Source organism: Bos indicus, chromosome 25, assembly GCF_029378745.1.
Source record: "Bos indicus isolate NIAB-ARS_2022 breed Sahiwal x Tharparkar chromosome 25, NIAB-ARS_B.indTharparkar_mat_pri_1.0, whole genome shotgun sequence".
Lineage (NCBI taxonomy): Eukaryota > Metazoa > Chordata > Mammalia > Artiodactyla > Bovidae > Bos > Bos indicus.
Window position 1 is genome coordinate 22168653 of NC_091784.1, and position 12436 is coordinate 22181088.

General features: G+C 40.5%; 1 protein-coding gene across 1 annotated transcript in view; it reads right to left on the reverse strand.

Annotated features, from left to right (window-relative positions):
• COG7 (component of oligomeric golgi complex 7) overlaps positions 1-12436 on the reverse strand; it is a 90471-nt gene that overhangs the window by 54368 nt on the left and 23667 nt on the right. The window contains exons 5-6 of the mRNA XM_070779797.1: positions 7448-7530; positions 6146-6268 (exon numbers count right to left, since the gene is read on the reverse strand). Coding sequence (XP_070635898.1) covers positions 6146-6268; positions 7448-7530 — 206 coding nt within the window. The remainder of the gene's footprint in view (positions 1-6145; positions 6269-7447; positions 7531-12436) is intronic.

A 12436-nucleotide genomic window follows, 5' to 3' on the forward strand; every position in this document is an offset into this window, starting at 1 on the left:
GGGTGGCAGGGAACAAATAGAACTAAAGAAGAGCAATTCACTGAATCAGTCGGAGGATCTAGAAGCACATTTGTAGACCAGCCTGCAAATCCTCTGTCCATGGGATTCTCCAGGCAAGAATACTGGAGTGGGTTGTCATTTCCTTCTACAGGAGATCTTCCCAATCCAGGGATCAAACCTGGATCTCCTGCATTGCAGGCAGATTCTTTACCCACTGAGTTAGATAGTGAGTGAGTGAGTGAGTGAAGTCACTCAGTCGTGTCCGACTCTTGCGACCCCGTGGACTATAGCCTACCAGGCTTCTCCGTCCATGGGATTCTCCAGGCAAGAATACTGGCGTGGGTTGCCATTTCCTTCTCCAGAGTTAGACAGTAATACTACCCAAAGCCATCTATATATTGAGTGCACTCTCCATTAAAATCCCAAAAGTATTTTTCGGGAGAAACAGGAAAACTCATTCTAAAATTCATATGGAATTTCAGGGAACCCCAAATAGCAAAAACAATACTGAAAAAGAACAACATTGACTATCTCATACTTCCTATTTTCAAAATTTACAACAAAGCTATAATAGCCAAAACAGTGTGGCATCTGCATAAAAACAGACAAATAGCCCAATGGAATAGAAGAGAGAGCCCAAACACACACATGGTCAAATGATTTTCAACAAGGGTGCCAAACATCATTCCATCAGAAAAGGACAGTCTTTTTGACAAATGGTGCTCAGAAAACTGGAAATCCACATGCCAAAAAAAAAAAAAAAAGTTGGATCCTTACCTTATATCATATATAAAAATTAACTCAAATGTTGAGACCTACATGTTAAAGAGTGAGCTGTAAAATTCTTAGAAGAAAACATAGGGTAAATTTCTCATGATCTTGGATTCTTATGCATGGCTGGTGGGAATGTAAAATGTTGCAGTTGCTATGGAAAACGTGGCAGTTCCTCAAAATGTTAAACATAGGATTATATGATCCAGCAATTCCACTTGGAGGTATACTCCCCAAAAAATTGAAAACAGGGACCCAAATAGATGTTTGTACACCCCTGTTCACATCAGCGTTATTCCAAACAGCCAGAAGACAGAAGCAATTCAAGTGTTTATCTACAAATGAATGGATAAACACAATGCGGAAAATACACACATCAGATTATTCAGCCATAAAAAGGGAAGGATCCTAGAAAACATTATGCAACGTACATAAAACAGCACTCACTTGACACTAGCATTTATATCATGTAAATATTACCTCTTTTTTCATTCGCCCCCAAGAGAAGAGGGGTACCAATGTGACTATCAACACAAATGCACCCACTGAAATCATATGGCAGCAACTGGTTATAAGGTGGTCATGTACATGGGCCAAAATATGCTAATATCTTTTCTTAAGATTATTATGAAAAGAGAAGATCAAATTTTTTAATTCTCATAGTGAATTCAATGAGCACCTATTTAGTTTAATAAATATCACTGCTGGAGTCTGAGAGAAAGAGACAGAGGAAATTTGCATTTAACTCAACTCAAATACCAAAACGACCAATTTATATTTCCTGAATGACAGCTTCCAGCCATCTACTAGGCATCACCATAGAGCTGAGCCACTCTCTCTTGGAATTTTAAAGTGTCCCAGATTGGAATTCATTCTTTTCCTGCTGACCTCCTCAGACCTGTTTCTCTCAACTTCCTTATTTCTGTCAGTAGTATCTCCATTCAACCAGAATAAAAATCTCCCTTTTCACTTTCCTTTCTTTCAGGTCCTTTGTCACTTACCAGGTTCTAACAATTGCCCATTTTTTAACTGGATGCCTTTGTTACGTTACCATCACCATCATAGACCAAACATAGCTTCCTGTCTTCAGTCTTTCTTCATCAGTTCACCCTATGTACCATTACCAAATTCACTATTTTTAAAGGTTATTTAGAATTTTCCTTATGCTTTAAATGTTTAAATATTGCAAGATTCAACAATTAATATTTTGCCACAAATGCTGTACTTCCTAAACCATTGGAAAGGTAATCACAGGTATCATGACATGTTACCGCTAAATACTTCGGCATATATCTCCTAATAATAAGGCCAGCCTTATCACTACAACACTGTAACTAATCAAATTTAACCTTGATGTAATACTTATACCTGCTATGGTCCATGTTCAAATCTCCTCAATTGTCCTTTTAATGTTCTTCTGAATAGCTTTTTTTGTCATCATGCAGAATCCCATCCAAGATCGTGAAATTACATTCAATTGCCTTTTTGTCTCCTTTACTCTTAATAACTCCCTGACTGTTTTTCTTTCATGACACTGACATTTTTGAAGAGTCCAGGATAGTTGTTTCAAAAAATGGTCTTCGATTTATCTGCATACTTCCTCTTGGTAAGGCTTTTTGGCAGAGGAACTACACAGATGATGGTCTGACACCAAAGTGATTCTTAAAACAGTAACATCATTCACACTACTACTCCAGATGCTCACTGCCTTCTAGAGAAAGCCAAACTCCTGTCTTGCACTCAGCGTTTCTCCATCATATATTCCCACTCCCTTCACACAACACTGATCAATACACACCCTCCTCTGTCTCTATCCAAAGTATTAATATTCCCTCCACGATCCCCCAAACATAAGAGAATCACCATGATCTTTAGATATCACCCAGTCCAACTTCCCGATTTGACAAAAGAAACATTTTACTACAAGAAAGGATGGAACCAATGGAGACAATGAAAAGTATTCTTATCTAGAAAAAGAAATCCTGACTCTTCTCCTCCCTAGTATTGTGAGAAAGGACTAGGCAGTGAGTATCTATTTCACTTTTATCTCCTACTTAAATGACTTGAGGCGGGGGAAGAATTAAACTAAACAACTCTAAACCAAAGCCTTCTAATTGGTTGGGCAGCTGAAACTATAATGTTTACAGCTGACAGTTTCAGCTGACCAACCAACAAGTCTCTCATGTTCAAAGGTGTCCCTTTTCCTTTAAAGTGATCTGGCATAAGGGATGCTTTGGCCATTGGTTAAAGAACAACCAAAAGGTTCAAAAGACTACAAGATCAAACTTAACAACTAGGGGCATGGAATTAACCCAAACAACACATGCAGAAACAATCTGGCATTACCTTACACTGGAACTCTCCAGGCAAGAATACTGGAGTGGGTAGCCATTCCCTTCTCCAAGGGATCGTCCCAACCCAGGGATTGAACTCAGGTCTCCTGCATCACAGGCAGCTTCTTTATTCTTTACTGTCTGAGCCACCAGGGAAGCCCCACCTTACACTATATACAAAAATTGATTCAAGATGGGCCATAGAACTAAATGTAAAAGCTCAACAAGCATCTGGAAGAAAACATAGAAGAATGTCTTTGCAACTTGGGGGTTGGTGATAGATTCTGAGGACAAAGAAAGAATAACCATATAAGAAAAATATGATAAAATCAAGTTCATCAAAATCAATACTTCTGCTCAGACTGGAAGGAAATATCTACAAAATATATCTGATCAAGAACTTATATCCAGAATATATAAAGAACTTCTATAACTCAATAATTAAAAAAGCAAGTTACCCAATTTTTTAAAAAATAGGCAGGACATCAGAACAGATACTTCACAAAGGAAGATATACAAGTGGCCAATAAGCATGATAAAAGGAGTTCAACACCCTTAGTCATCAGGGAAATGCAAATTAAAACCACAGTGAGATACTACAACACACCCACCAGAGAGGCTAAGATTAAAAAGACTGACAACATCTAATGATGGCAAGGATGTGGAGCAATCGGAACTCTCATGTACTTGTGTGTGGGAGTGTGCAAAAGCACAACCACTTTGCAAAAGTGTGATTTCTTATATATCTAAATATAGACCTACTCTATAACCCAGCAGCGCCTCTCCCATGTCTTCACCCAAGAGATATGAGCATGCGGTATCCACGAAAAAACTTATAGAACAATGTTCAGAGCAGCTTTACTTATAATCACACCGAACTAGAAACAGTCCAAGTGTCCATCGAGAAAAGGTTGAACAAACAAAACTGAGATATGTTCATACCATGTAAGAGCGTTCAGTAACGAAAAGGAACTACTGATACACACAACACGAATATATCTTCAAAAACAGGCTGTATAAAAGAAGCCTCAACAAAAGAACATACACCGTAAAATTCCATTGACATGAAATTCTACAACAGGCTGAACTAATTTATGGTGGAAAAAAAACGCCAACAGTGGTTGCCCTCGGTGATGGTGGTACAGAGACAAACTGAGAAGGAGCACTAGAGAACTTTCTAGGATGACAGTTGTGTTCGGTACCTTGGTAGGGGATTAGGTTAAACTGCGCTTGTCAAAACTAATCAAATGGCATATTTAAGATCATCACATTTCACAATTTACCTAAAATAATCTCAGTAAACAAATACTGAACTCTAGTCAATGATACGTGTGTTTGGAAGTGAATGATGTTTGCAACTTACTTTGAAATGAGTCAAAAAATAAGATGAGTCAGCGAACAGAGAGACACATGGAGAGATGGATAGATTTGCGATAAAGCAAACATAGCAAAATGTTCATCGTAGAACACAGGAGGGGTGGGTACATGGGTGTTCACTGTACAATTCTTTCAAATTTTTTGTACGTTGGGAAATTTTCATGTTAAAATATTGAGGATAAAAAGTCTTCAGAGACACATTCACCCTGGTACCTTTGGATTTCTTCTGCGCTATACTGAGCTTTAGGAGATGACAGTCACGTATCCTGCTCACATTTTGAAAAGAAAATGGGCCATGGGACAAAAGTGTACATTAGCATAAACTTGTATCTTACAGGGACTTCCCAGCTGGCTCAGTGGTAAAGAACCCGCCTGCCAATGTAAGAGACACAAGAGACCAAGAGACAAGGGTTCGATCCCTGGGTTGGAAAGATCCCCTGGAGTAGGAAGTGGCAACCCACTCCAGTATTCTTTTTTTTTTTTTTCACTCCAGTATTCTTATCTGGAATTTTCCATGGACAGAGGAGCCTGGCGGGCTACAGTCCACACAGTTGCAAAGAGTCAGACAGGACTGAGCATGCACTGAAGGACACACATCACATCTTGCAAAACTTGGGGTGAGGCCTGAACAGAAGTGTGAGAAGTCGAAATCCTTTTTCTCAAACACTGAGGGGCATCTGTACATATGCACACGAACTGTCTTTATCTTCCTGATATAAGCAGCAGACAAGGACCCAGAAATGAGTGTGGATGGACAGGGTCACTGAAAACTGACAATTACATAAAAACCACGAAACTTCCACAGGAGGTTGTTTTTTGTTTTGCTTGTTTGGTTGGTTGGTTTTTTTTTTTTTTTAGACTGAATGGTTCAAGAAGAAAGAAACAAGGATGGAGAAGACTGCTTCAACAATCTTGAACAACCTGACCCTGGGTGAGGAATCATCTCCAACCACCGTCAAGTTCATGCCTGCAAATGACTGACCAACACTTGAAGGCTGATTCACAATGAATTTTGAAAAAAATAGAATAAGCCACACCATGAACAGGCCCAGTTAGTCATTACTCAGACAAAAAAAAAGATGATCTAGGGCACCTCTTGGCATGAAGACATGGGACCAGTGATTTATACCCTTTAAGGCTGAAAATTCGAGAAATTAAAGGATGGAAAGTTCCTGAAAGTAAATGAAATGCATTTCCTCTGTCCCACCTCTGCCCTAAGTCAGAGGGCACCTTTAAAACTCTATACCGCTCCTCTAACTCCTGGTGTATTGTGAAAACAAGGGAAACTCACTGTAGACCAGGTAAATTTTACCCAAAGTTAAGATAAAAAAAAGTCTGGTTCACTCAAGCACAACCTGACTAAGGGCCTCCTGCTTTTAGATCAGAAGATAACGGCCTCCAGGAATTCCATGGGCTGCCTGGCTGAACAGCAAGCAACACTGTCACATTAGATCCTATTTAAGATACAGATACGAGCGATAAGAAGAGTTTGAATGGAGACCTGAAGCTTTGCCTGCCTTGGGTTTTGAAGCTTATCTTTTAACCCTTCTGGTGATGGCAGCATAAGGGGAGGTTCTTCAAGCAGAGCTGAGGGTGTCAAGGTCATCAGCCTCTCCCTTGGCACCACGGGCTCTGTCCTCCTGAAAACCCAGATGAGCTGTTACCTGCGAAGCCCACTGGATTTGTGCATGCCAAGCACCGAGCAAGGCGTCGTAGAGTCCAGTGAGCTGCCGGTCCAGGGGCAGGTCGGTCTGGCACAGCTCCTGCCAGGCTGCTAAAAGCTGCACCTGTGGAGGCAGAACAAATGAGGCCTTGCTGGGTCCGCCAAGATACGCTGCCTGCTGCCCTCCTGCCCCCAAACCTCAGCAAGAGATCCACCAGTGCCCACTCTCCTGGGCAAGTAGGTACCCACGGATGACCACTGGCTTCAAAAAAGGCAGAAAAGGGACTTACCTGGTGGTCCAGTGGTTAGGATTCCACTTTCCAATGGAGGGGATGTAGGTTCAGCCCTTGGTTGGGGAACTAAGATCCCACGTGCCACGGGGCAACTAAGCCCACGGGTCATAATGAAGACCCCACAGGCTGCAACCAAGACCCAGTGCAGCCAAATAAATAAATAATTTTTTCAAAAGGCAGAAAAAACATTTACAGTCCACCTGCTCTGTTGTGTAGAGCTTGAATCTGTCGCCCTCTAAGTGATCCTTTCTCCTTTTATCTTTCCCCTAAAGCATGCCAATGTACTCAGCATGCCCCCATTCTTCTGAATAGACCTCAGGGATGGCTGTGAAGATGTATTTTAGCTTCATGTCCTAACCCTACTGCTTAAAAGACATGTGAGCATTGGATTTGCAGGAATTAAATTAGCCCAGGAAGCTGTCAAGATTTTCAGCAAACTAATCTCAACAAACCTAGACAGCAGATAAAATTCTCAAGGTTTACTGAAAGCATAATAAACCTTATGATGAGAATCTCCCTTAAAAGACAAAAATGTGGTGGCTTAGTCGTTAAGCCGTGTCTGACTCTTGCAACCCCATGGACTGTATAGCCCACCAGGCTCCTCTGTCCATGGGATTCTCCAGGCAAGAATACTGCAGTGGGTTGCCATTTCCTTTTCCAGGGCCTCATTCCCACCCAGGAATCAAACCTGGGTCTCCTGCATTGCAGGCAGATTCTTTACCGATTGAGCTTTGAGGGAATCCCAAAACACAAAAATGGGGAAAACTAAAAACTCTTCCGTTGTAAAGGAAATCCAGCTACAAAAACCAATGACTCTTTTTCCCACCTTACAATTAAATGAATCCCGAGGCTGGACCAAGGGCACCCCCTACTGGCTAATTAAAAGAAAAAGGCCAGAGAGCATGCAGGCAAACATTTTTACCTTTAAGGAAGAAACTGAGATTTGAAACTGGGACTCCGTGGCCCAGTTCTACAAGCATTCCAAGGGGCCATCACTCACAGCTTCTCACCTTGTGGCACTTGTAGTAGTATGCAAGAAGCTGGGGCATCCGGTCAATTTCACTAAAAACCTTCACAAACATTTTGGACTGATCTAAAGGAAAACAACGGAAAATGGAAAATGTGTACATACTGTTACTAAGTTTGCAATTGCAGCCAAGAGCAAGAATTCAGTAGGATAAATGTGGATTAATTGTGAGTTACTATTCAGAAGTTTCTACCTAGACAATGAATTAACTCATGCGTTGAGATCAGAAACATGAAAAAACAAGTAAAATGAAGGGTAGAACATGTGATTCAATGAGATACCACAAGCCCTGGTTTGTTGAGAATAGTGCATCAGTAAGCATCACTGAACTTTTCTGATGGTCTGGTGGTTAAGAATCCATCTGCCAATGCAGAGGACATGGGTTCCATCCCTGGTCTGGGAGGATTCCACATGCCATGGGGCAACTGAGCCTGTGTACCCTAGAGTCCATGCTCTGTGACAAGAGAAGTCACTGCAATAAGAAGTCCGCACGCCACAACTAGAGAATAGCTCCCACTTGCCACAACTAGAGAAAGCCCAGGCACAGCAATGAGATCCGTTGCAGTCAAACATACAGAGATAAACAAACAAACAAACAAAAACTTGCTCATTTAAAGAAACAAACAAAAAAAGGCATCATTGATAGAGCTCAGGTTATACAACAATAAAGCAAACCTCACATGTGAATGGAAAAATGAATCAGAATCAGGGCTGGGACTGGGGGTGGGGGCTGGGCTCTCACGCTGCAGGTTGTACAAGGGCAGGATGAGCATCTCCTTCAACTTGGTGTTTTTGGCATCTCACCCGCCTCACCTTGTCCTAGCCCTGACTAGAATCATAAAATGTCAGGGGCAAAAAGTTGTCTAAAATAACCATCGATCAACCACATCATTGGGGTGAGGAAACTGCAGCCCAGAGAACTTCAGTTGCCTGCAGGTCAACAGCAGGACCGCTGACGGAGGGACAGGCTGAACCATGCACTGCTGCTGCTACTCAACCACTTCCGACCTACAAAAACGGGCATTTCATGGGACCCAAGCTGGTATTCACAGGATCTAAAAATTACTGGCATGAGCAGACCTTCTGACAGGTACCAAGAAGAAACCATGCTCTTTGCTGCCCCAGGGCCTTTGTGCTTACTGTGTCTGGGATGCTCTGCTGACACCCCTTCTGTGGGGAGGGAACAACAGAAAATGCGTACATACTGTTCCCAGGTTTTCTGTTGCAGCCAAGGGAAGAATTCAGCAGGATAAACGTGGATTAATTGTGAGCTAGTATTCAGAAGTTCCTACCCAGGCAATGAATTAACTCATGTGGTGTAGAGATCATACACATGAAAAACAAGTAAAGTTAAGGGTAGAACATGCGACTCAACTGGATGCCACAAGCCCTGGCTTGTTGAGAATACTGCATCAGTACACAACTGACAGCATGCATGCATGCATGTGTGCTACGTTGCTTCGGTCGTGTCTGACTCTTGTGACCCTGTGGACTGTAGCCCACCAGGCTCCCCTGTCCACGGAATTCTTCAGACAAGAATACTGGAGAGGGCTGCCATGCCGTCCTCCAGAGGATCTTTCCAACCCAGGGATCAAACCCACATCTCTTGTGTCCCCTGCATTGGCAGGTGGGTTCTTTACCACTAGAGCCACCCAGGAAGCCCCAGCTGACTGTAAGTATGAAGGAAAAACTGCCCGCAATCCTATCACTCCTGTTAAACACTGTCATCATTTTAGTGGACTGTCAAAAAAATATTTTTAGAAAAAAAACTGCTACAACAAGCACTGGTCTAAATATATAATCCAATGTTAAGAAATTTCTACCCAACAGAGTAGAATTTGTTATTTCTTGAAACAAATAATAAAGCAGAATTGGCCAATAGCAAATCCATTTAGCAAAAGCACTATAAAACCTTAAAAGTAACAATATGTGGGTCTTTTGCCCTTATAAAGGGGAAGCCCATGGCTCAGATGGTAAGGAGTCTGCCTGCAATGTGGGAAACCTGGGTTAGATCCCTGAGTTGGGACGATCCCCTGGAGAAGGAAATGGCAACCCATTCCAGTATTCTTGCCTGGGAAATCCCATGGATGGAGCAGCCTGGCAGGCTACAAGTCCACAAGGTGGCAAAGAGCTGGACACGACTGAGGGACTTCACGACTTCACTTTCTTTCTTTGCTCTTATAGAGGAATCCGAGTTTTCAAGATCAATATGTTAAATAGACAAATTTGTAAAACTGAGTTTAACAAGTTCCTGATTTGGACAACAGAGAGAAAAAGAAAGCCTACTTTGGCAACCATAGGACTTCTCGGCTCTTAGCACATAACCAATTCACTTCAAAAACGCCAGTGAGCACCTGCTGGGCAGGGCCCCCTACCAGGTCTCTTTGTGGACCTGTCATTCTGGCCACCCCACATCTACTGTCCTTCTTCCAAAAGAACCATGGTCTTCATAGCAGCTGGACTAGTTTGCATTTCCACCAACAGTGTGAGAGGGTTCCCTTTTCTCTGCACCCTCTCCAGCATTTATTGTTTGTAGACTCTTTGATAGCAGCCATTCTGACTGGCATGAGATGGTACCTCACTGTGGTTTTGATTTGCATTTCTCTGATAATGAGTGATGTTGAGCATCTTTTCATGTGTTTGTTAGCCATTTGTATGTCGTCTTTGGAGAAATGTCTGTTTAGTTCTTTGGCCCATTTTTTGATCGGGTCGTTTATTTTTCTGGAATTGAGCTACATGAGCTACTTGTACATTTTTGAGATTAAATCTTTCTCAGTTACTTCGTTTGCTACTATTTTCTCCCATTCTAAAGGCTCTTTTCAGCTTGCTTATAGTTTCCTTCATTGTGCAAAAGCTTTTAAGTTTAATTAGGTCCCATTTGTTTATTTTTGCTTTTATTTCCATTACTCTGGGAGGTGGGTCATAGAGGATCCTGCTGTGATTTATGTCAGAGAGTGTTTTGCCTATGTTTTCCTCTAGGAGTTTTATAGTTTCTGGTCTTACATTTAGATCTTCAATCCATTTTGAGTTTATTTTTGTGTATGGTGTTAGAAAGTGTTCTAGTTTCATTCTTTACAAGTGGTTGACCAGTTTTCCCAGCACTTGTTAAAGAGATTGTCTCTTCTCCATTGTATATTCTTGCCTCCTTTGTCAAAGATAAGGTGTCCATAGGTCCATGGATTTATCTCTGGGCTTTCTATTTTGTTCCATTGATCCATATTTCTGTCTTTGTACCAGTACCATACTGTCTTGATGACTGTAGCTTTGCAGTATAGTCTGAAGTCAGGCAGGTTGAGTCCTCCAGTTCCACTCTTCTTAAGATTGCTTTGGCTATTCGAGGTTTTTTGTATTTCCATACAAACTGTGAAATTATTTGTTCTAGTTCTGTGAAAAATACCATTGGTAGCTTGATAGGGATTGCACTGAATCTATAAATTGTTTTGGGTAGTATATTCATTTTCACTATATTGATTCTTCCAATCCATGAACATGGTATATTTCTCCATCTATTTGTATCATCTTTGATTTCTTTCATCAGTGTATACTTATAGTTTTCTATATATAGGTCTTTTGTTTCTTTAGGTAGATTTATTCCTAAGTATTTTATTCTTTTTGTTGCAATGGTAAATGAAATTGTTTCCTTAATTTCTCTTTCTGTTTTCTCATTGTTAGTGTATAGGAATGCAAGGGATTTCTGTGTGTTGATTTTACATCCTGCAACTTTACTATATTCATTGATTAGCTCTAGTAATTTTCTGGTGGTATCTTTAGGGTTTTCTATGTAGAGGATCATGTCATCTGCAAACAGTGAGAGTTTTGCTTCCTCTTTTCCAATTTGGATTCCTTTTCTTTCTTTTTCTTCTCTGATTTTTGTGGCTAAAACTTCCAAAATTATGTTGAATAGTAGTGGTGAGAGTGGGCACCCTTGTCTTATTCCTGACTTTAGAGGAAATGCTTTCAATTTTTCATCACTGAGGATAATGTTTGCTGTGGGTTTATCATCTACAGCTTTTATTATTTTGAGGTATGTTCCTTCTATGCCTGCTTTCTGGAGGGTTTTTTTTTTTTATCATAAATGGATGTTGAATTTTGTCAAATGCTTTCTCTGCATCTATTGAGATAAACATATGGTTTTTATCTTTCAATTTCCTAATGTGTTGTATCACACTGATGATTTGCAAATATAGAAGAATCAAAGAATCCTTGCATCCCTGGGATAAAGCCCACTTGGTCATGATGTATGATATTTTTAATATATTGTTGGATTCTGTTTGCTAGAATTTTGTTGAGGATTTTATAATCTATGTTCATCAGTGATATTGGCCTGTAGTTTTCTTTTTTTGTGGCATCTTTGTCTGGTTTTGGAATTAGGATGATGGTGGCCTCATAGAATGAGTTTGGCAGTTTACCTTCCTCTGCAATTTTCTGGAAGAGTTTGAGTTGAATAGGTGTTAGCTCTTCTCTAAATTTTTGGTAGAATTCACCTGTGAAGCCATCTGGTCCTGGGCTTTTGTTTGTTGGAAGACTTTTTATTACAGTTTCGATTTCCATGCTTGTGATGGGTCTGTTAAGATGTTCTATTTCTTCCTGGTTCAGTTTTGGAAGGTTATACTTTTCTAAGAATTCATCCATTTCTTCAAGTTGTCCATTTTATTGTCATATAGTTGCTGATAGTAGTCTCTTAGGAGCCTTTGCATTTCTGTGTTGTCTGTTGTGATTTCTCCATTTTCATTTCTAATTTTGTTGATTTGATTCTTCTCCCTTTTTTTCTTGATGAGTCTGGCTAAGGTTTGTCTATTTTATTTATCTTCTCAAAGAACCAGCTTTTAGTTTTGTTGATTTTTGCTATAGTCTCCTTTGTTTCTTTTTCATTTATTTCTGCCCTAATTTTTTTATTTCTTTCCTTCTATTAACTCTAGGGTTCTTCATTTCTTCTTTTTCTAATTGTTGTGTTTTCACTTTCATTTGTTTC